At 39.1% G+C, this 23,848-nt stretch overlaps 1 protein-coding gene across 4 annotated transcripts in view; it reads right to left on the minus strand.

Moving 5' to 3' along the window:
- Window positions 1–18,343, minus strand: part of exoc6 (exocyst complex component 6) — a 165,342-nt gene extending 146,999 nt beyond the window's left edge. For 2 of the 4 annotated variants that reach the window (XM_031905941.1, XM_031905939.1), the window contains exon 1: window positions 18,218–18,343. In XM_031905941.1, coding sequence (XP_031761801.1) covers window positions 18,218–18,342 — 125 coding nt within the window. In that variant the 5' untranslated portion in view covers window position 18,343. Of the gene's footprint in view, window positions 1–11,286; window positions 11,486–18,217 lie in introns of those variants that run through there. The other 2 variants (XM_031905940.1, XM_018095925.2) reach the window with 2 other exon arrangements.
- Window positions 18,344–23,848: the final 5,505 nt, after the last annotated feature.

Here is a 23,848-nt window from a genome sequence, read left to right on the forward strand (position 1 = left end):
CTGGTTATGAGTTTTAGGCCTGATCTAATGTCAAAACTCAATGAGGGATTTCATCTGAAAAAGTCCAAAAAAAGTTTGCATTATTCTAATGACAGTGTACTGTAACAATGTCCTTAGACCTCAATAACTCATCACCCTTTAAACTAGCCATACATGCACCGATATAATGTATTTCTGGGACATAACTTTCATGCAATTGTTGTCTGCCAATTATTGATGGTTTCAGTCTGAATGTTTGTTTTAAATTGTTTCATTAAAACATACAATCGATATCTGAACATCTGTCGGAAGAAGACTAAAATGTGAATATGTATGGCTAGCTTCAGATCCAGCGCAATACTGCTCATTATTTTCAAACAGTTCTCTATATAGGCAAAGAGGCTTGAAAATTGCCTGGCCAAACAGCTGGTCATACCTTCTAATTCTTTCTTGAAAACAGCCCTTAATGCTACTGCTACTTGGGGAAAGTTTGTCCAAAGCAATGAAAAGGCAGAATAATCGTTTTTGAAATGCATTTCATTTTTGTGTGTAAGTAAGTGTTAGGACTGACCAGATCACAAAGGGGTTAAGGCAGATGGTATTTCATTTATAATAGTGATAAAACTCCAAGTTTTGGAATAGAGCAGGGAAATGAAGGCCCTTACATTTTACTGCTTTATTGCGCTCAGTACAACAGAATACAGTACTTGTGTACTTTTATGGAACCTTTTATATATATATCTATAACTCTCTCAGAGAGAGGTCAGTTCAGGTAATATAACTGCACAATAATCCACCTGAAGCCTACAGGAACAGTAACACCAACAAATGAAATTGGTTTAAATTGATTAAAATATAATGCACTGTTGCCCTACACAGGTAAAACAGGTGTGTTTGCTTCAGAAACCTATAGTTTTTACTGTATCAATAAGCTGATGTGCAGCAAAGGAGTAAAGGCACAGGTTACAGAGCAGGAGCTTATCTGTTATCGGCTATTAACCTGTTATCCCTATTTTAATTGCCTCCATTGCTACACAGCAGCTTGTCTATATAAACTATAGCACTGTTTATGAAGAGAACAGATCAGTTTTGGCAGTGCAGGGCAACAGTACATAATATTGTAATTACTTTAAAACACTTTCATTTTTTGGTGTTCCTTTAAACTGGAAGACGAGTGCAAACTCCTATTTAAGAAGGTAATTAAAGCAAAGCAGGAAGAAATTATTTTAAATTTATAGACAAATAAACAAACAATCAAGAATAATGTTTAAAAAGTGGTCCTTGGCTTGATCCATTTTAGCACTCCAAGAGAAATCTACCCCTAATTTTCCAGTAATAAGGAATTGTAAAGAATATATAATGTGTGGTCCTTTGCACCACTGCTTTACTGTTTACGAAATGTTTTCGCTGTAATATATAACTTCCCCTTATTTTAGCAAGTTCTCACCTAATTTTTGCTAAAAATGCTCTTGCTACATGCTGTTAAACCGGAGCCATTGTAGGCTGCTGCTGTGTATATGATGTGACAGTAAAAAGGCGACTCGGGCAGTCTCTTTGTTCCTCACACAGTGCCCAAACGGACCCAAGGAAATGCTGATGAAAGACATTTCCTTTTTGCAGTATATGTTATTGTGTTGTGCTGAAACATCTCTGATGTACTGACTAAATGGGAAGTGACAACTAACGGCTTTCTTTTCATTGCTATGTGGCCATATTGTTGCCTTTCATCACTGGGGAAACCAAAAACATACTTTGACTTTGTGACTAATATTTATTTATAAAAAACCTCAACAACAGGAAAAAATCTTACAAGTTGCTTTCCCTTTCTTTCCTGATGATAGGCAGAGTTGCTGTACATTATGCTGTATACAATGGCTGTGGCCAGGGTTCTCCTGTGATGGGCAGAAGATCCCACTATCCTTCCAAACAAGAGGGTGATTCCTTGTTCTTTAAAACAACGTACACAGCCACTAGGTAGAAAATACCATATATGCAGCTACTTAATGTATGACGTAGACATTAATGTCTTAAGACAATTTGTTGTATGGGGCACTCTGACAGGCCTCCCCGACCGATATCTGGCCAATAATCGGCACAAATATCGAGGACTGCCATTGATGCGGTCCTCATTCCGACTTCTTACATTCCGCCCAAGGTGGGCATATTAAGGTTTACCTGTTTCATAACCTTGCCAAACGAGCAAATCTTGCCATGTATAGCCACCTTTAGTCACTACAATTATAAATAACAATATGTCTTACCAAGGAATCATATTAATTGTATGGAACAGATGTATAGTCATAAAGTATTTAGCAAAAAAGTTAATTTCCAATACCTTTTGTATTGTATTATTTTATGGTTCATATATCCCATAGTGGCGCTCAGAAATTTCAGCTATCCATCCAGATGTCCAGGGAGTGGAAGTGAACAGTGAATTCAGCTGCGCAGAATCAGTTATTTTAAAGAAACTGGACACAATTTCTAATTAAAATACATTGAAAATATGGTTCTTTTTAGGTTTACAAGCAGTACATGCAATATTGTCTTTTGCCTTTACATCCCCTTTAAAGAGCTTTCAAATTTCCTGCATGTCCCCAGTACTTTGGAACCAATTCAGATGAAGCTTAGCGGTATGCCACACCTAAAATCCTGCAACCACCAGTTATATTGAACATAAACCCTTTTAACTAACTTGTGACATAAGGAAATTCCCTTATCAGAAATAGTATTCTTCTGCCTAAGCCTTCATCGTACTCCCATCCAATCGCACTATAAGGCTGCAGTAGCAATGCCCCTTGGCCTATGTTTTCCATAATGAACTTCCCATACAAATAATTATTTCATAATAATGTCCCCCTGCTTTCCAGCACGACCTTCACAGGACTTTCTCTAGGTCACATCACAGGCCAACATATCCAGGGGTGCCTGGACACTGGGGTGTTAGTATACTTTTCTTGGTATGTGAATGTATAGCAGCTGTTAAGTGGTATTACATATTGTTATGGTGTAGGTAGTTACTGACTGTTCGGACCTGTTACTGACATCAGGTTACACCACCATTCTTCCTTTAGTTCTGGGCAGGTAGAAATAGGCCTATTTGGAAATGCAGGTATGGGACCTATTATCCAGAATGCTGGGGACCTTGGGTTTTCTTGATAAGGGATCTTTCAGTAATTTGGATCTCCATACCTTAAGCCTGCTAAAAAATCATTTAACATTAAATAAACCCAATAGGATTGTTTTGCCTCCAATAAGGGGTAATTATATCTTAGTTGGGATCAAGTACAGGTACTGTTTTATTATTACAGAGAAAAGGGAATCATTTAACCATTAAATAAACCCAATAGGGCTGTTCTGCCCCCAATAAGGGGTAATTATATCTTAGTTGGGATCAAGTACAGGTACTGTTTTATTATTACAGAGAAAAGGGAATCATTTAACCATTAAATAAACCCAATAGGGCTGTTCTGCCCCCAATAAGGGGTAATTATATCTTAGTTGGGATCAAGTATAAGGTACTGTTTTATTATTACAGAGGAAAAGGAATCCATTTTTAGTTTGGAATTATTTTGTTATAATGGGGTCTATTAGACATAGCCTTCCCATAATTTGGAGCTTTCTGGATAAGGGGTTTCCAGATAACAGATCCCATACAGGTACATGCTCCAAAGTATCAATACCTGCATCATCTTTAATGTTAGACAGCTAATCCCAGACCCTGTACTGAAAGAGAGAGGAATGGTTTAATAATTAGAATTCTATATGAACATGTTTGAGCCACTGCAGTTCCAACTCCCACACATTCCGCATAACAAGCAGATAGATTCAGACAGTTTATTTTAATGTTTAATCCCTGTTACTACAGTTGAAGAATATTAACTCCCATGCTTGTCACTGCACAGTAACGGAGAAGATTAAAATAACGTGAAAAGAAATTAAATTATATTTCCCCTGCATAATGAATGCAGTTAGATCTCACTACCACGTATCTTCCATGCGGAAGAGGAAAGTCTTGGAGCCCAGAGGCTTTGGGTGAAGCAAAACAGTGCTTTCTGTCTGTTCTGAGGAAGCACAGCCCCAGCCTGAGTCATCACATCACTGTTATTAGGCACTGACATGCTGATAAGCAAGGCTATTAATTATCCATGGATTATAATGTGCTTGGAGGATTCATTTTAGAGGGGTGGAATTGCTTTTTAGCTGAAATAACACAAACACCCCATGAATTCTCTGTGGTGCGTGGAGCTTTCCTTTAACCAACCCTCCCATTCCCAAAATGCCTTGTAAGCTTTTTCACAGGTTCATTAAAAGGGTTGTGCACCTTAAAAATAACTTTAAGTATGATGTAGAGATTGATATTGAAATTGAGTCAATTTGCAACTGGACTTTACTTTTTATTTTGAGTGTTTTTTTACTTATTCAGCTTTTTTTTAGCAACTACATGGTCGCTAGTGTCCAACTTACCCTAGCAACCAGGTAGTATTTTGAATAAGAGACTATAATATGAATAGGTGAGGGCCTAAATAGAAAGATAAGGAATAAAAAGTAGCAATAACAATAACTATAGCCTCATGGAGCAATAGTTTTTGGGCTGCTGGGGTCAGTGACCCCCATTTGAAAGCTGGAAAGGGTCAGAAGAAGAAGGCAAGTTATTTAAAAACTATACTAAATAAAATATAAAGCTGCTAAGTATTGGCCATTCTATAACATACTAAAAGTTAACTTTAAGGTGAACCACCCCTTTAATAAGCTTGATCAAAATTGTTTTGATAGTAAGAACCAGTAGTACATGGACTAGAAATGTACAAACAGATGCTGCTATTAAAACTAACTAAACAGCTAAAGAACATTTTCAATGAGTTTACAGTATACTGATGGGTTTTTCATTTTATATTGAGGTTTAGATCCCATTTAAAGTTAACTCCCAAACAACAGACTGGATTGAGACATGGTTTTCCCAATCGAGGAACGCTGATGGAGAAATACAGATGGGGTATCATTTGGATGGGCTAGCTAGGAGATCAGTCTATAAAGAGGGGCTTAGGTAGGCATCAATATTACCCCACAATTTGATGGATATAGTGGCCCCAAAAAAGTGTAGCTGCAAAAGTGTATGCAACACAACACAAAATCCAATATGTAGGCCACAGTGAATAAAGGTTTATGTAGAAGCTGGTTAAAGCTAACTAATAAAAAAAAACTAATAATGAATGCTGCAAAATATTTAAGCAATGATAGTTGGAAATTAACAATAGAAACATGGCAAGTTTCTATTTCATGCTAATTCTCCTTTAAGTAAAAGAGACAGAATGTCAAACCCTTAGCGACATGAATCATTTAGTAAGTGTGTCATACAAGCATAAACCGGGTCATTACAAAACCTCCATCCACACCCACTGTTTATTTAAGCACTCAGTGTAAACAAAGGCCAAGTCACAAAAGCTCACGTATTAATATTACAGGACTGGGACCAGAGACCTATAAGGACACAGTGCAGTTACCCACAGCAACCAATCAGATTTTTGCTTTGATTTTTAACTTGTGGTTGACTGTACAAAGCTGACTGATCGCTGCAACAACGCTTGTATAATTAGCACCTATGTTTAAAGGGGTGGTTCACCTTAAAATTAACTTTATGTATGTTGTAGAATGTCCTATTCCTAGGAACTTTGCAATGGTTTTCATTTGTTAGTTTTTTTAATTATTTGCCTTACATTTCTGCTGTTTTCCAAATATCAGATGGGGGTCACTGAGCCAAGCAGGCTAAAAACTATTGCTCTGTGAGGCTACAGTTTACAAGTATTGTTACTTTTTATTACTTCTCTTACTATTCAGCCCTTCAACTATTCAAGTTTCAGCCTCTCATTTAAATCACTGCCTGGTTGCTAGGGTAAATAAAATCCTAGCAACCAGATAGTTGCTGAAATACCAAACTAGAGAGAGGGGCCAAACAAAAAGCTGAATAACAGAAAAACCACAAAAAAATAAAAAATTAAGAGCGATTCCATAATGTCTCTGAATATTTCTGTCTCCATCATACTATCTTTATTTTAGCTACTACATTAATCTAAAGGTAAAGCAGAAACTGTAACAATAATGTATCTTTTTTTTCATCCCCATAAATGCCATATAACTGCCCCTCATACTACTCTTTTAATCCCACTTTTCACTAAAACTTTTCTGGGTATGGCAGCTGCCTAGTCCCAGGTCAACCACAGCTAAATTGTCTATGGCATACTACAAAATAATCTGTTCCACAAATAATCAGTGGCGGAACTGTGGAAGCTTTTCAGTGGCTTGGGAGGGAAAAATTAAAGGGGAACTCCACCTAAACACAACTAAAAACATAATTTCAAGCAACTTTGCAATATACATAATTTAACAAAAATGCAGCATTTTCATGATTTTTAATGTAATAATATGGTTTGGAACAGTTCCCTAAGCCCGGCCCCCTGTTCCTCTGCTGATCTGGCTGACTACTTTGACACTCAAATAAAATGTAACAGTAGCCGACTGTCCTCAGCCTGCCTTCAGCCTGAATCCTCCATATCCAACAATTCCCTGCACAAGTGATGTGAATAAGGAAAGGAACATCACAGTGCAATGCATTGTGGGTAATGTAGTTCCTGCATTCAGCCTGTATCCTCCCAATCCCACAATTCCCTGCACAAGCGATGTGAATAAGGAAAGGAACATCACAGTGCAATGCATTGTGGGTAATGTAGTTCCTGCATAATGTCTGTAAGCTGTGGAGAAGTTGTTACAATCTGTAACATCAATGTTTTAGTCCCTCCTCCCCTGCCAGGATTTCAAATGATGCAGAAAGAGAAGAACTGTTTTGCATACAGATTTCAGTATATAAAAATGACACTTAGTCACAATTTTGTAAAGGAACAGATTTGATATAGATAGGTATATTAAGGGTTTCTGTGTTGTGTGGGTTTATTTAACAAATTGTGGTTTGGAAGTCTGAGTTCCCCTTTAAATATGGGGATGGGAATGGAGAGAAACAAATAGATGTCTGATGCACTTTTGACCTGCAATGAATACAAACACTCTCCATAAATCAAAGCCACATTATAAATTCATATACATCACTTAATTGGAAAGAGCAGATCTGCTTAATAGCACAGTGTGTAAAATTCCATCTGCTGAGCAGTGCATTGTCTGCCCCATGCGAGTTCCATTATAGAAGTAACTGCATAACTGACAGTTTGGGCAGTAGACGGCTATACACAAAATGCAATACTTAATCCCTAGACACAAAGCTACACAAAGCAAACAGGTTTACTTATTAGGTATCCTGCAGCCCAGCATGTGGAACTTGTTACCTCCTGTTAAATGATCCACTAAGAACTTTGAGCTAAGGTGGCAACATGTGACTGGTCAACTGCCCTGAGATCCATGTATAGTTTGACCACATATCAAAAATCCTTAAAATACAGTGATCACCTATTTTTTTAGCTGTTTTTGAGCGGTTCAACACCCCACTGGGGGCCAGAGACAGACATAAGCATGACACTATTAGGGGAAGGCAACTAAACAGTGGCAAGTATGTGAATGTGTGCTGGATCACAGAAAAGGCTGCATAGGGCTGTACATAAGGCTGATGCCACACATGGCGTAGGGCTGATTTTTTCAGCAAGCGGAAAAACGCTTACCGAAAATTCAGCCCTCCGCCTGCTACTTGTGCCTGCACCCGAATGAATGGAATACGCTCGGGTGCAGGCACATGTAGCCCATATACGCATTCTCTCGTGTTTTCATGCGTATATCGGCTACATGTGCCTGCACCCGAGCGTATTCCATTCATTCGGGTGCAGGCACAAATAGCAGGCGTAGGGCTGAATTTTCGGCAAGCGTTTTTCCGCTTGCCGAAAAAATCAGCCCTACGCCACGTGTGGCATCAGCCTAAGAGCACATACTGGGGCCCAGTTTTACCATAAGTACATAAAGATATACAGACAAGAAAGAATCTATGCCATGTTTACCCTTAAACTAGACCCTTTACCAGGTATTTTGTTATAGGTGAAAGCTGCATGGCATACATTCCATTGTTTGGTAAAGCCACTGGTGATAGCAATTATATCATATGTAGTGAATGAAATGAGAATTCACACACACAAATCACGAATAGGAAAGTGTATATCATGGGGGGGGGGTCCCTATATGTTACGATCACTAATCTTCAACCCTGAGCCAGTGTTCCTGTTCACTAAATATTGCACGTGCCCTGGTGCCATATTGTGAAACATCCCTGGTTCCTTGCTGCAGTCATAGACCATACGCATGTGCAGTATGGGATTCATGAATTTACTGCACTTCAAACTTGCTTGGTCGTGACAGTCTCAATGGACTGCTGGGATATTTCAGAACATGTCAGTGGCACAGCCGCTGGAAGAACTAACACCTTGGCCAGTGCACTATACAGCAAAGAGAAGCACTGACCTGGGCTTTACAATTAGAAATTGTAATCACATATTGCATATTGGTACCCCCAAATCATTAACACTTTCAGTATCATTGCACCCATACAGCCACAGAATGTAATAACTCTGGGGACTGTCATGGATAAATCTCATCTTACTCCTTACTCGCAGAAACTCCTGATCCCTACCTGTGCCGCCTGTCATCTAGATGCTTATAGGCGGCTTTGGCCCAAAAACAAGTAAATGTGTGTTTTCAGTCCAAAAAATCACACTGCAGGGTGGTTTCCATTCATCTGAATTACGGGCAGCAGGGAAAATTTTCAAGCATGTACCCTGGGCCTACAAGCTCAAAAGCCTGCAGCACTGGGTTTCAGATAAGATCTTTGACTACTGTGGTCTGAATGCTCTGTTACTAAAACTTTGTCATTTTGCAATTTCTCCCTGCTGGGTCAGACAAAATGGTCAGGGCCCAAAATAGCAGAATAGTTTCACTGCCCATCAATTAGGCGGATTCAGGTGATAAACAGAATATCAGCCATAAAGTATAATGGTACTGCTGCTAACAGCAATTATACTAACAAACTATACTATACTATTAACTGCAAAACTGACTATAACTTTAATTCAATCATTTAAACATTTCACACTTTTGGGCACTATTTTTCTTTTTAAATAGTGCCCTTAGGCTAGTACGACACCAGGCATACTTGGTGCTGCCAGAGGTCACGCAGCATTCAAGTACAATTAAAACCGCATTCATTGGACATTGAGACTGTATCCTTAGCACAAGTATACATCATAATTAACAGGTAACACTGAAATCTGGGGCAAGCTTTCAATATAGGATACACATCAGTTTTCCTAATGCTTAAAGCAAACTGATATTACTCTGGTCAAAATAAAATCCAAATTAGAGAAGGGCCCTTGGCCTTGTTAGAAGGCTGTTGTACTCTGAGGTTAAGTGTGGGATGTCCAACCTGCATCTCTTCAGGTATAGGACCTGTTATCCAGAATGCTCAGGACCAAGGGTATTCCGGATAAGGGGTCTTTCCGTAATTTGGATCTTCATACCTTAAGTCTACTAAGAAATCAATAAAACATTAATTAAACCCAATAGGATTATTTTACATCCAGTAAGGATTAATTATATCTTCGTTGGGATCAAATACAAAGCACTGTTTTATTTTTACAGAGAAAAAGGAAATCAATTTTAAAAATCTGAATTATTTGATTAAAATGGGGTCTATGGGACACAGGCTTTCCGTAATTCGGAGCTTTCTGGATATCGGGTTTCCGGATAAGGTATCCCATACCTGTATTAAACTAGAACTCTCAGCATCAACCTGGCAGCCCTTGGCTGGATGCTGGGAACAGTAATTCAAGAAAAGTAGGTTGAAATGTACTTATTTATATACCAAAAATAACATAAGTTACATGGAACATCAGTGACATAATTTCCTATTTTCTTAAAAGCACTTTAAAGTGCAGTATTCTCTCTCCATGATGTCAGATGACAAATAACTAGCAAGAGTAACTCGCTGACTTTTCTTCTTTCTAACACACCATAATTATCACAGCTTTTTGTTCAAGCAGGTTATATAGGGGTGAGATTATAATAAGATATGTGCCATTATAGTATGAGGTGCTATTATAATAGGTGATGTGCCATTATAAGGTATTATTATAACAATATTATAGGGCTGTGCCATTGCAATATGGGGTGCTATAAAAGGGGGTGTGCCATTATAAGGTGTTATAATAACAATATTATAGGGGTGTGCCATTGTAATATGGGGTGCTATAAAAGGGAGTGTGCCATTGTAAGGTGTTATTATGACAATATTATATGGGTGTGCCATTGTAATATGGGGTGCTATAAAAGGGAGTGTGCCATTGTAAGGTTCTATTATAACAGGGGGGTGTGCCAATGTAAGGTAAGTTCTATTATAACAGGGGGTGTGCCATTATAAGATAAGTTCTATTATAACAGGGGGTGTGCCAATGTAAGGTAAGTTCTATTATAACAGGGGGTGTGCCATTATAAGGTAAGTTCTATTATAACAGGGGGTGTGCCATTATAAGGTAAGTTCTATTATAACAAGGGGTGTGCCATTATAAGATAAGTTCTATTATAACAGGGGGTGTGCCATTATAAGGTAAGTTCTATTATAATAGGGGGTGTGCCATTGTAAGATAAGTTCTATTATAACAGGGGGTGTGTCATTATGAGATAAGTTCTATTATAATAGGGGGTGTGCCATTATAAGGTAAGTTCTATTATAATAGGGGGTGTGCCATTATAAGGTAAGTTCTATTATAATAGGGGGTGTGCCATTGTAAGGTAAGTTCTATTATAATAGGGGGTGTGCCATTATAAGGTAAGTTCTATTATAATAGGGGGTGTGCCATTGTAAGGTAAGTTCTATTATAATAGGGGGTGTGCCATTATAAGGTAAGTTCTATTATAATAGGGGGTGTGCCATTGTAAGGTAAGTTCTATTATAACAGGGGGTGTGCCATACATGGCTTGCTTGCCAATAATAACAATATATGTTAAACAGTCTGTGTTACCAGAAGGAGAGGAGACTATGTCCGTGGGACAAGCCTGGTGCTAATAATGAACAAGAAGCGCTAATGATGATTACAGCAATTAGATATTTCCACAGCACCATCGCAGCCAGACAAGCACATACCCATCTGCCCCTGGAACAAGGCACAGGCTGCACTGCATCTATGGGAGGATCCATTGAGGGGGGAGCTGTCACTGCAGCACCCAGGGCTCCCAACGCCAGGCCGTGTTGGAAAGGGACAAAAAGAAAGAGGATCCCCCCCCCCGCCCAGTGTCACCTGCCGCCTCCTCCCTTGCCTGCAGTCTTACCGCAGCGTGGGCCCCAAGCACGCCGTGTCAGTGCTCTCTATCTCCTGCAGGATCCTTTCGTGCTCGGTCACAGTCTCCAGGCTCCCGCTGCTCTCCGCCATCTTGCTAGGAAGGGAGGCCGCCCGGGCTACCGGTGACAGGCAGCGTCGCTCGCTGCGGTGGTGGCTGTGGTACTGCTTCAGTGATAGAAACAGTGGCCGCTAGAGGGAGCAAGAGCGACTAAAGCCTAGTGTTTGACATAGGAGCTGGCATTCTCAGGGAAATCCATTTGTGATCGGCTCTTTAGCTTTTGCAATGGGGGAAGCCGATCTCCCATAGACTCCATTTTAATCAAATAATTCAGAATTTTAAAACTGATTTCCTTTTTCTCTGTAATAATAAAACAGAACTTTGTACTTGATCCCAACTAAGATATAAATAATCATTATTGGATGCAAAACAATCCTATTTGGTTTAATTAATGTTTTATTAATTTTTTAGTAGACTTAAGGTATGGAGATCCAAATTACAGAAAGACCCCTTATCTGGAATACCCTTGGTCACGTGCATTCTGGAATGTGATTGCAGCACCCTGATAGCTGTCTGCCTTTCTAGTGACGTAACTAAAAGTTACTTGGCCCCGTACCAATATCATTTTAGGGCCAAACAATTTTGGGAGTATGACATTTTTCATAAACATATATAAAGAAACTGCCAGTGGCACTATGACTCCTCTTATATTTTCTGGGTCCCAGAGTGTGCTTTACATAGAATTATGCCCCTGAGCCTGTTCTGAGGGGCATATTTATTGTAGTGTATAAGCTGACATCACTGGCATTGTAGTGTATAAGCTGTCAATGTTGCCCCTAGCAACCAATCAGATTTTTGCTTTTGTTTTCTAAATTGCAGGGGAACATTCCATTCTAATTGCTGATTGGTTGGGCATCACTGGGCTTCAGTGGATTCTGGCAGAAGTCGGGGTCACCATCAGTAATAATGGGGCCCCATACTGCTAACTTAGTAGGGCCCTCTCAACGTTGTTTAAAAAATTGCATAGAAGGACATCCATCATACAAACATGCTTGTGGGAAGCAATACCACTTTGCTTGGGAGGTTGGCCAATTTGGTACATTAGCAGTAGCGCGTTAGAGTACCAGTACACTCGTTTATGCACGTGTGTGACATCACACTCGGGTATTTCCTGAGGCATCCTTCTTAATGTTGCCCCCTCCTCACCCCCCTGTGCTCAGAAATTCAAAGCTGGAGCAGGTGGAAGGGGGGCTGCATCCCTAGTGCAAAGAGCACAATCTCCCTCTCTGTAGTAGAAAAAAGGAACAGTAACACCAAAAAATTAAAGTGTTTTAATGTAATTAAAATATAATGTACAGGTATGGGATCTCTTATCCGGAAACCTGTTATCCAATAAGCTCCAAATTACAGAAAGCCCGTCTCCCATAGACTCCATTTTAATCAAATAATTCAGAATTTTAAAACGGATTTTTTTTTTCTCTGTAATAATAAAACAGTACCTTGTAATTGATCCTAATATATAATTAATCCTTATTGGATGCAAAACAATCCTATTTGGTTTAATTAATGCACGGGTTTTATTTATTTTTTAGTAGACTATCTGGAATACCCTTGGTCCCGAGCATTCTGGATGATAGGTCCTATACCTGTACTGTTGCCTTGCACTGGTAAAACTGGTATGTTTACTACAGAAAAGCTACTATAGTTTATATAAATAAGCTGGAAAAAAGGTGCAGGTTACATAGCAGATAACAGATAAGCTCGGTAAAATATAATGGGGTTTTATCTGTTATCTACTAAGTACCCAGTGCTTTTTGTCCTTTGAATGGCTGCCCCATGGCTACATAGCAGCTTTTGTGAATATAAACTAAAGTAGTCTTTCTGGGCCAAACACACCAGTTGTACCATTGCAGGTAACAGTACATTATATTGTAATTACTTCTATACACTTTAATTTTTTGGTGTTATTGTACCTTTAAAGTTACCAGGAGTGGCTTTAACACCAGTAATGCTGAAAGATATCTCGCCTTTTAGTTGTTTCTATAGAAAATTACTGTACATAAAAGTACTTCTACAGTCTGCCTTAGTCATATGCTATCTAACAAGCTTTGCAGGCCCTCTTTTTGTCAGTGAAATCAGCAGGAATGAGCAGAACTTTAAACGCGGCCTGAAAATCAACCAATCCACTGGCTTCTTCTCTCTTTTGTGTCTGTATTAAGAGGCATTGCATCAACCTGAGTGCATGCACATGAAGTAAATTTTGTCCCTTAAACGCACTACAAGTAGGCATTCCCTCCATGTGTCTGTAACCAGGCCAGCACAGTGCCTCTCGCTGCAGACACAGAAGCAAGCAGAGGCCAGTGGATCGGCTGATTCCCTGAAACATAGCCCATGAATCAGCCCTGTCTGGCAGTAGCCTTAAAAGGGAACTTCACCCAAACTTCACCCAAAGCTTTTTGAAAAGAAAACATAATACAATACAAGCAACTTTGCAATATACATCAGTTAAAAAATATGCAGCCTTTCCATGATTTTCAATGTAATAATATTGTTTGGAACAGTTAGCTAAGCCTAGGCCCTGTTCTTCTGCTGATCTGGCTGGCTACTTTGAGACTCAAATAAAATGTAACAGTAGTCAACTGTCCTCAATCTGCCTTCAGCCTGCATCTTCCCAATCCCACAATTCACTGCACACATGATGTCAAAAAGGAAAGGAATGTCACAGAGCAATTAATTGTGGGTTATGTAGTTCCTGCATACTGTCTGTACGCTATGGAGATATTGATACAATTTGTGATATCAATGTTTTAGTCCTTCCTCCTCTGCCAGGATTTCAAATGATGCAAAAAGAGTAGAACTGTTTTTCAGCTGGATTTCAGCATATAAAAACAGATTACAACAATAGGTCTATTAGGGGTTTTTGTGTTGTGTGGGGCTCTTTAACAAATTGTGGTTCAGTAACTGTGAGATGGGGCTAAGCAGTGGGAAATTGAACAAGAGTGTCTCTTTAAACAAGCCGTAGCTCCATAAAATGTTCATTTCCTATAAAAAATTTTTACATGTTTAATTTGAGATGAACAATTTAAGATGAAACGTGTTAGTTTAAGTCACCTAATTAAATATCAGAAACGTCAAGGCCCAAACGACTTTATTGGCTTATAGCATTAAACGCCAAACACAAAGCAGATTGGCAGTTGTTACACTGAAATAAATGGAATGCCTAGCATGTGTTTATAATTATCCAAGCCAGCAGAGAAACGCTGCCACATTCAGCTTTACAGATCTGGTGGAGTTTAGGACTCAATACAATAACCTCTTTCAGTTTTGTTTTTCCACAATCTAATTTCTCAGAACAAGCCTCTAGAATTAAGATAGCTATCTAGCTAAATTAATAATGGATATTTGTAAGGCACTCTGTGTACTCTGTGTAAGATTCGTCAAATCGGACAGTGTATTTTTGACTAAGAGCTGCTATGACGTATTGCCAAACTGCAATATGATCACATGCAGGTCCCTATGTGATAAATCTTATGAGTTTCTGATCAAAGAATGTCAGGTGGCCAGCTGTATCCTAGTCCTGCCTGCATACCCCTGCTTGATAAATCCTGCTAGATGAGATTCTGATATATAAGAAATATTTCTTAATTATCCTCCAAAATTCAGTTCCAGAATGTATACCTCAGCAGATGGCTTTTCATGTAGATGTTAAGAAAGATATACCATTTTTTGTAAATAGGGTTTATTATCCATTTACTTCCCTTAAATGGGAGGTTCTCCTTAAAATGTGTTTGATTTTTTGATTCGGTTTGGTATAAACAGAAGGCAGTGGTCCCCAACCAGTGGCTCGTGAGCAACATGTTGCTCACCAACCCCTTTGATGTTGCTCCCACTGGCCTCAAAGCAGGTGCCCATTTTTGAATTTCTTATTTGGAGGCATAAAGACCATGGGAACTGCCAAACAGAATCTCCTGTAGTCAGCCAGTTCACATTGGGCTATTAAATAACCAATCACAGCCTTTATTAGTCACCCCCAAAGGACTTTTTTCATGCCTGCGTTGCTTTCCAACTTATTTTATATTTAAATGTTGCTCACGGGTAAAAAAGGTTGGGGACCCCTGCCTAAGGGAACAGGAAAGCAGTGTGTTGAGATCCCCCTGAATAGAAAAAAAATCTTTATTTTGCCACGTTACTGTGATTTCAACATTTCGGTCCCATATAGGAATCTGATCGCTGATCTGTGAATTTTGTAAACTTTGAGAACAACTGACTGTGCACCCAAACTTTGAGTGCGGCTTCATCTGCACTAAATATATATATATATACACTTTGCTGTGGTTCCAGGGATACAAATTTGCAAACAAGTTAGTAAGATTAGAGGTTCAGTGAATGCATCATTCATCCTGCTGTAGTTCCAAGGGTATCAAAAGAAGCAAATTAGCACTCACACAGGACTCTCCCTAAATGGCCTTCAGGCTGGGCTCATCACAGGTTTTCAAATAATTAGAGCTGTGGAGTCGGAGTCGGAAGCAGTTCTGGGTCGGAGTCAGCACAAATGTACTGACATCGACTCCTAATAAATTTAAGTTGTAATGGAAAAAATATACAATATGTTACAATATACTATTTCACAGGTAATAGTTATAATAAAGTACTTCTTTGCTGTAAGAATAAAGAGCAGTGCAAAGTTTTTTCACTAGTGTGAAGTCCAGCTGAGCTATTAAAACCTTATAGCCCTTAGTTATAGCTTTAGGCCCAAACTTGAACAGAATCCTCATTCATGTTGGCAGTGCCAGGCTTAGATTGCCAGTAGGGTAGTGTGTCAAATTCCTAGCCAATAGTTCTTTGGTTTATTCCCAAAAACAGACACCATCTTCATACAGCTTTATCATTGCAGAGCTTTGGCGTTGATGAAATGCCTTGTATGACACCAAAAATGAAAATGGTTTACATTAATTAAAATATTATGTGCTGTTGCTCTGCACTGGTAAAAGTTTCATGTTTACTTCAGAAAGACTTCTATAGTTTATATTAGCTGCTATGGGGGCAGCCATTCAAGCTGGTAAAAAAGGAGAAAAGGCACATGTTACATAGCAGATGGACAAACTCTGAGGAATGCAATGGTAATCTACACATCTTGTAACTTGTGCCTTTTCTCATTTTTTTTTTAGTTTGATCAACTACCCCATGGTTATATAGCAGCTTTGTGTATATAAACTGTATTAGGGATTTAAACCAAACACACAACTTTTACCAGTGCAGGGCAATAAAACATAGTATGTTAATTATTTTTATAATCTTTCATTTTTTGGTGTTACTGTTCCTTTAAAAACAGAGGTAGAGAGTCAGAGGTGCTATAAACTGATGTATGTACCAACTCCACAGCCCTGCCTATAATATATGTAATATAAATTTATGTGTGTGTGTGTGTGTGTGTACACACACATATATAAGTATAATTTATTCTTTCTTTTGGTGTAACAGTCGCCATGATATAGTTCCATGGATATCCACGGCACCAAATAAGCATTTGCCCCAGTCTTACTTATACTTTCTTTTGGCTAAGTAAAATGAACAACTTTTTAAAAATATTCTTATGAAACTTTTTCTGCAATTTATTGAGTTAGTATTTACATAAACGTTTACTTGTAACAGGCAGTCCAATAGAAGGGAATACATTTCTGTATGATGGTAGCATTCTTTCTCTGTACATTTGAACATGCCTTTTACCTCCATATCTGTAATATCATCAGCAGCCACTAGTTCTCATAAGGCTGATCAATATGGCAGATATTCTGGGCAAGTTACCTGTTGTGAATGTATGTAGCCTGAATAGTGATATACAGCTAACACAGATACAAATGAAATACTTCAGGTTACATTTATGATATATTAATAGTAATCACTTCACAATAATCACCAGAGAGAGCTAGGATTGCTGGGGAAAGGATTGGCAGGTACAAAGCTATGACAGGAGGCCACATTGTGGCTTCAAAATTATTAACAACTAACCCATTCTCTGCCTGGACAACGAGGTATACATTTCAACACCATTTGGATTGCAATGTTAGTATCGCACAGACAAAATAAAAATTTTAATTTATACACAGGAAGGGGATATTTTCCCTTTAAAACACCATAATACTTACTACTATAAGTACATTTAAAAATATGTTTAATTCAAAGCATATTGTTAGGCAAACACACATTTAACTGGTGTGAAAACAGCTATTTATTTAAGTTTCAGTAGAATTGTTAAGCTGTTGTGTATCAGATTATTCTTTCTGGGTATTGGCTCTCACTGCCAGAGACAGGTGGCCTACCTGCCAGTGCCAAAAAAAATCCTCACAGATCCTGGCACAGGAGAAGAGATATCCTTGACTCTGGTGCTACCAATATCTGTGGTGATGGGTGAAAGCTAAGGGAGCAGGAGCCGAGGGAGAAGCAGAGAAAACTTGGAATTTGTGTGGAGAAGACACAAGGGAGACCCTACGAGAGGCAAAGTGGATTTCTGTATGAAAAACTGCTTTCATTGTGTTCTAGTTCAGTCAGCATGTTTGCATAAATATCACAAATGTGTATAATGCAGCCAACCAATTAATTTTCATGGGGTCAAGGAAGCTCTCACTCACACGACGACTTTTAATATCATGTACATTATTCACTATTTATACAGGTCCCTGGAGACAGCCTTAAACTCATTGTACAGTACTACCAACTAATTTTTTCATTATAAAAAAGAAAAATAGATTTTAAGTAGCTGATGGTATTAATGCATACATAACCTCTGCTTCTACTGGGGCCAACAAATAAGTACAAGTTGCAGATCTCTATACTGGTGTAGATCTATGGGGACAAAGATCTCCACAGCAACAAACGATTTTCTATGAAGTCTAACAAATAATACTAATTTCGTTTTTATTACCTTAATGTTGTTCCAAGGGGCAGCTCCAATGTCTCTATCTCAGCACACACCTTTTCATATATTTTATCCGCCTTCTTCTCATCTGCTGCTATATCTGGCAGGGCTGCACTGCCAGCCATGGTCATTGCTCCACAGACTGACTTAAAACACGCATTTGTATTTTTTGTTTTTACAGAGAAATATTCTGGAGTCAGCATTATAACCAGAAAAAAATATCTCACCCCATCCTGATATCCTGATTTAGGAAATGCTGAGTAGGGAATTCTTGACAAAGAAAGGAAACTAGTTTACTGCCAGGCAAGTACAAATACAGTCTAAACGCAAAAATCCCATACATTCCTTGCAGTGGCCTTGCAGTAATAGATTACTGTACCCCACAGCAATCTATTAATTAAATCTGACAAACCTGACCTGTTCCATAAAAATACTGCTTTTCAGTCAGGAGCTCATTGGGCCCTCTTCTTCCTATAATAACTGTTTCCAGGTGTTGTCCCTGATTTTTGGGAACTGGATCAAATCTCCAGGAAATAAAGATCACTCAATTTTAGGAAGAAAATTTTTGTTGTTAAAAAGTGTTGTGCAAAAATCTATTTTATTATATTTGAATTATTATATGTAAATGCAATGGACATTTAAAATTAGAGTAAGGATCGATAGAGGGGTAAGTACAAATCTGGTGGTGCTTGGGGACATGAGAAGTAGGGGGATCAAGACCAAATATGTCATCAAAGCCTCTAGTATTGCCTTTTTCCAATATATAATTATAGGGTGGATGTAAAAATAGGAGCAGTGGGAAAATAATGATAATTATTGCTATAACTTTAAAAAAACATTTTGCTAGCCCAGAGTCCAGAATGCTACCTATTGATCCTTTGAGGAAAACTTAACTTAATGTATGCTCTAAAAACAGACAATCCAGAGAGTAATACAGATGAAATGCTTACAAGTATGGCCAGTGTCTCAACAACAGGGATGTCTAACTGCCAGTTCTTCAGTTGTCAAATTGGACTGGAGGCAAATGGACTGGACTGCGCAAGGACTGGAGGACTGAATCAATGATCTACATAGAGTCTTTTCTGTCCACCTCCCTTGCCTGTAATATTCATCGTCAATAAACCAGTTTGACTACAAATTTATTTAGTGCTGGTGCTGTACATCAAACACAGAACTAAATAAATGCGGGAGTCCCCTACTGTTTAAATGCATGCAGACAATTTGGTTTATTAACTATGAGTATTACAGGCACGAGAGGTGGCCTGTAAGTGACTGTATGGAGATATATTGATTCAGTCCTCAAGTTGTGAAATACATTTCCCTACCTTACTGGGATTGTATAGTGTTTTAACTCAATAACTAGGGATAGACCAAAACTGTAAAATGTCCGAATTCACAAAATTACTACATACATATACGTGACTTTTGTTATAGAGAACCCCTTTTTGATTTCCATTCATCTGCTCCAAAGGGATGTCATGGAGTCACTTGTATTCTGTAAACAAACAGTTCTCTTGAAAGATCAGACAATGGACATGGATGAATTTATGCACATTAACCACAATTACACAAAGCAACTATTTTCCTTGGGTTAAAAAAACTCTGTATTGCTCAGAAATGTTTACCCTCAAACAACCTAAGCTTACCTAAAGCATTTTTTGAACCACCCCTTTGCCTACATGTTGTAGACTAAGAAACAGGTAGCATTTCCTTGCAGCAAGCTTAGATCCTAATGTTCTAAAGTTACCCCTGAGGACCTTTACATTTCCATGAACAAGATCAGGTCATCTGCATTCCTACACCTCAATCTTTCCTTATTAATTGTAGAGCCACGTACCACCAGTTATGACTCCCCTATCTGCTAGGGAATCGGGAATAGGTTACAAGAGGACAGAGAATGCTTAGAGAAACCAGACATACATAGCTTTTATTGTGCTATGTTGCTTCTTCAAATGTTAAACTGCCTGTTGTCAACATAATGATTGCTAATCGCATTACTTACATACAAACCGCATTATATTTAATTTAATTTGGGCTGATAGATCTTTATTCCATCTCTGTATTAGTTTTAGCAAAGCTATCGGTATAACAGTGAATCATGTTGATGAAACTTATTCATGTATGTCAGCAACTTTTCATTTTTGCCTCTGTTTTTGGTTTGTAAAGATTTTTTCTTCTTTTTTTTTTTTGTTTCACCTTAAAGGGCACTCAGCATACCATCAGAAAATGCTAATAAAGAGAAGTTTTTGTGGTATTTGATTTGAGGCGAAAGGCATGGGCATAAGTATAGTGCAACTGGACCCTGCAACTGCTGGTGGGCTAGTGGGGCACTCAGTGATAAGCATTTTCAGTGTATGTTTGACCCCAGCAGACAAAAAGACTGTTCCTCTGTGAGGCTACAATTTTATTGCTATTGTTAGTTTTTATTGCTTATCTTTCTATTCATGTCCTTCTCTATTCTTATTCCTGTCGCTCTTTCAAACCACAGTCTGGTTGCTAGTATAGACTGGAACCTAGCAACCAGGTAGCTGCTAAAAATTCCAAACTGCAACAGATAGTTAATAATAATTTAAAAAGCAGTTTATACAAAATAAAGACCGATTAGCACACTCTAAATCATACTTAAACTTAATTTAAAGGTAAAGAATCCATTTAATAATGATAGATAAGAGGCTTCAAACCTTCATCCATTTGCCTGACCCCAACCTTGTATTTTCTCCCTTCCAAAAAAGGCATCCAACCATTTCTTAAAGCTATCTACTAGTGGTGTGTTGGTAAGTAAATAGTCTACCTGTGCCAAACCTAACCAGTCCAGACCTAACCCTGCCCAATCCTACCCACCCAGCTACTGCCTAACATCACTAGAAGTGGCTGGGCCAGGCGGGCTTAGGGGATAAATGAAAGCCAACAGATGTTCAGAGAGGAAATATCGTTATTTACTGTGAAAGACCTTTCTTCTAATTTCAACTGGTTTCCTGGTGTTTCCTGGGAGAATCAACTGATTAATAAAGCAAAGAATTTATTGTATGGTCCCCTTATATATTTATACGTAGTAAGAATATCTCCCCTTAAGCAGCTCGTATAAAATCTCCCCTTAAGCACCTCTGCTCTAGTGTACACATTTTATTTAGCTTTACTTTATTACTGACACCTTCCATACAATTTACCAGAATAACAGCCCTTCTTTGGACTCTTTCTAATGCATTAATACCCCATTCAACATAGCATATTACGATTAAGTACTTCCATTCATATTACTTTGGTCCCGTAAACCCACTAGAGTCTAAGCTGGGACATATTTCTTCTTTTTTACTTTGTAAAGTGCATTTCTTTCTGTTTTCTACCTTGCACTACATAAATAAACTTCAACACAATGGTGTTGTTATTCGGTAACAAAAGTCATGTACAAGTCTGCTAAACAGGAAGTTTTCACTTCGTGGGATGCTTACTGCAAATTTGCAAGTCACAGTCTGAGAAATAGAAATCAATCAACCTGGCTGCAAAATATTGTGCAAAATAATGTACACTATGAAAGAAGTTATAATTATTTCAGCTTTTTCATGGTCCTGGCAAACTCTATTGTGGGACCACGTGGGATGATTATGCACACAAATTATTATAATATATTTATTATCAAAGTACACACTTACACATTTGAATTTTCATATATTTCTTACTGAGAAAACCCCATATTTCAGTGCAGGGGTTCTTCTGGCAATCGTAAAAAGCTGTGCTCAATTGGGGGAAAGCTTTCTGTTTGAATTCAGTTAATGAATTATCCATATATTTAGTGCTTCCTTCCCACAATGCCTTTTCTAGGAAATTGCATATATAAATAAAACATAAAAACTTTTTGAGGAAGAGATTAAAAATAGAAGGTAAACAGGGAACAAAAGGGAAAAGTAAAGAATCATTTGCAGTTATTAGTGTTTGTAATGCATTATCCTTAGGGGTAATTGGTTTATTCGGATTCTCAACAAATACGGGACTGTATGAAGAAGAACTGAATAAAGTTTGCCCTGCTCTATATTGTAAGAATATTAGATATCAGCTTTGAGTTCTGTTAGTGTTTTACTTAAGTGAAATTGCAGTGAAATGTTCTATGACAGCCTGTGGCCCCCCCATCAGTCTGGCTGCTGTGACTGCTCACCTTTGTGTAAACTTAAAATGGTATTAGTACTGTGATTACCTGCCTTGTTAACACCTCAGATTCAGAATGTAATCCCCTGCATTGTTCACACGGCTAAGCCCCTGCATTGTTCACACCTCTGAGCCCCTTCATTTCACACCTGTAAGCACCTGCGTTTTTCAAACATATAAGCCCCTGTGTTGTTCATACCTATAGGCATCTGCATTGCTCACACCTGTAAGGCAATGTATTGTTCACACCTGTAAGCACCTACATCGCTCAAACCTGTAAGATCCTGCATTGTTTACATATGTAGGTCCCTGCGTTATTCACACTTGTAAGCCCATGTGTTGTTCACACATGCAAGTCCATGTGGTGTTCACACCTGTTTCTCCTTACATTGTTCACACCTGTAAGACCTCAGACTCAAACTGTAAGCACCCGCATTGTTCACCTGTTCAGATCTTAGACAGACTACGTGACTGTGTCACTGTGCGTAGTACAGTACAAACTATTCATCTTGCAGTGGTCAAGATCAGTTACTTACATAGATATAATAGGTTTCCCTGTCTCCTTCCCTATTCTGCCTGCCCTGCTCTATCCTGCCTGTGTGTGCCATAGTCTGCCTACCCTGATCTACCCTGCCTGTGTATCTACCCTGCCTGTGTGTGCCCTACCCTGTCTGCCTTATGTTGCCTGTGTGTGCCATACTCTGCCTGCCCTATGCTGCCTGTGTGCGCCCTACTCCGCCTGCCTTATGCTGCCTGTGTGTGCCATACTCTGTCTTATGCTGCCTGTGTGTGCCATACTCTGTCCTATGCTGCCTGTGTGTGCTCTACTCTGCCTGCCCTTTGCTGCCTGTGTGTGCTCTACTCTGTCTGCCTTATGTTGCCTGTGTGTGCCATACTCTGCCTGCCCTATGCTGCCTGTGTGTGCCATACTCTGTCTGCCCTATGCTGCCTGTGTGTGCCCTACTCTGCCTGCCCTTTGCTGCCTGTGTGTGCCCTACTCTGTCTGCCCTATGCTGCCTGTGTGTGCCATACTCTGCCTGCCCTATGCTGCCTGTGTGCCATACTCCGCATGCCATATACTGCCTGTGTGTGCTATACTCTGTCTGCTCAATGCTGCCTGTGTGTGACATACTCTGCCATCCCTATGCTGCCTGTGTGTGACATACTCCGCCTGCCCTATGCTGCCTGTGTGTGCCATACTCAGCCTGCCCTATACTGCCTGTGTGTGCTATACTCTGTATGCTCAATGCTGCCTGTGTGTGCCATACTCCGCCTGCCCTATACTGCCTGTGTGTGCTATACTCATCTGCTCAATGCTGCCTGTGTCTTCTCTGCCTGCTCTATGATGTCTGTGTGTGCCATACTCTGTCTGACCTATGCTGCCTGTGTGTGCCATACTCTGTCTGCCCTGTGCTGCCTGTGTGTGCCCTACTCTGCCTGTCCCTTTGCTGCCTGTTTGTGCCCTACTCTTTCTGCCCTATGCTGCCTGTGTGTGCC

Source organism: Xenopus tropicalis, chromosome 7, assembly GCF_000004195.4.
Source record: "Xenopus tropicalis strain Nigerian chromosome 7, UCB_Xtro_10.0, whole genome shotgun sequence".
NCBI lineage: Eukaryota > Metazoa > Chordata > Amphibia > Anura > Pipidae > Xenopus > Xenopus tropicalis.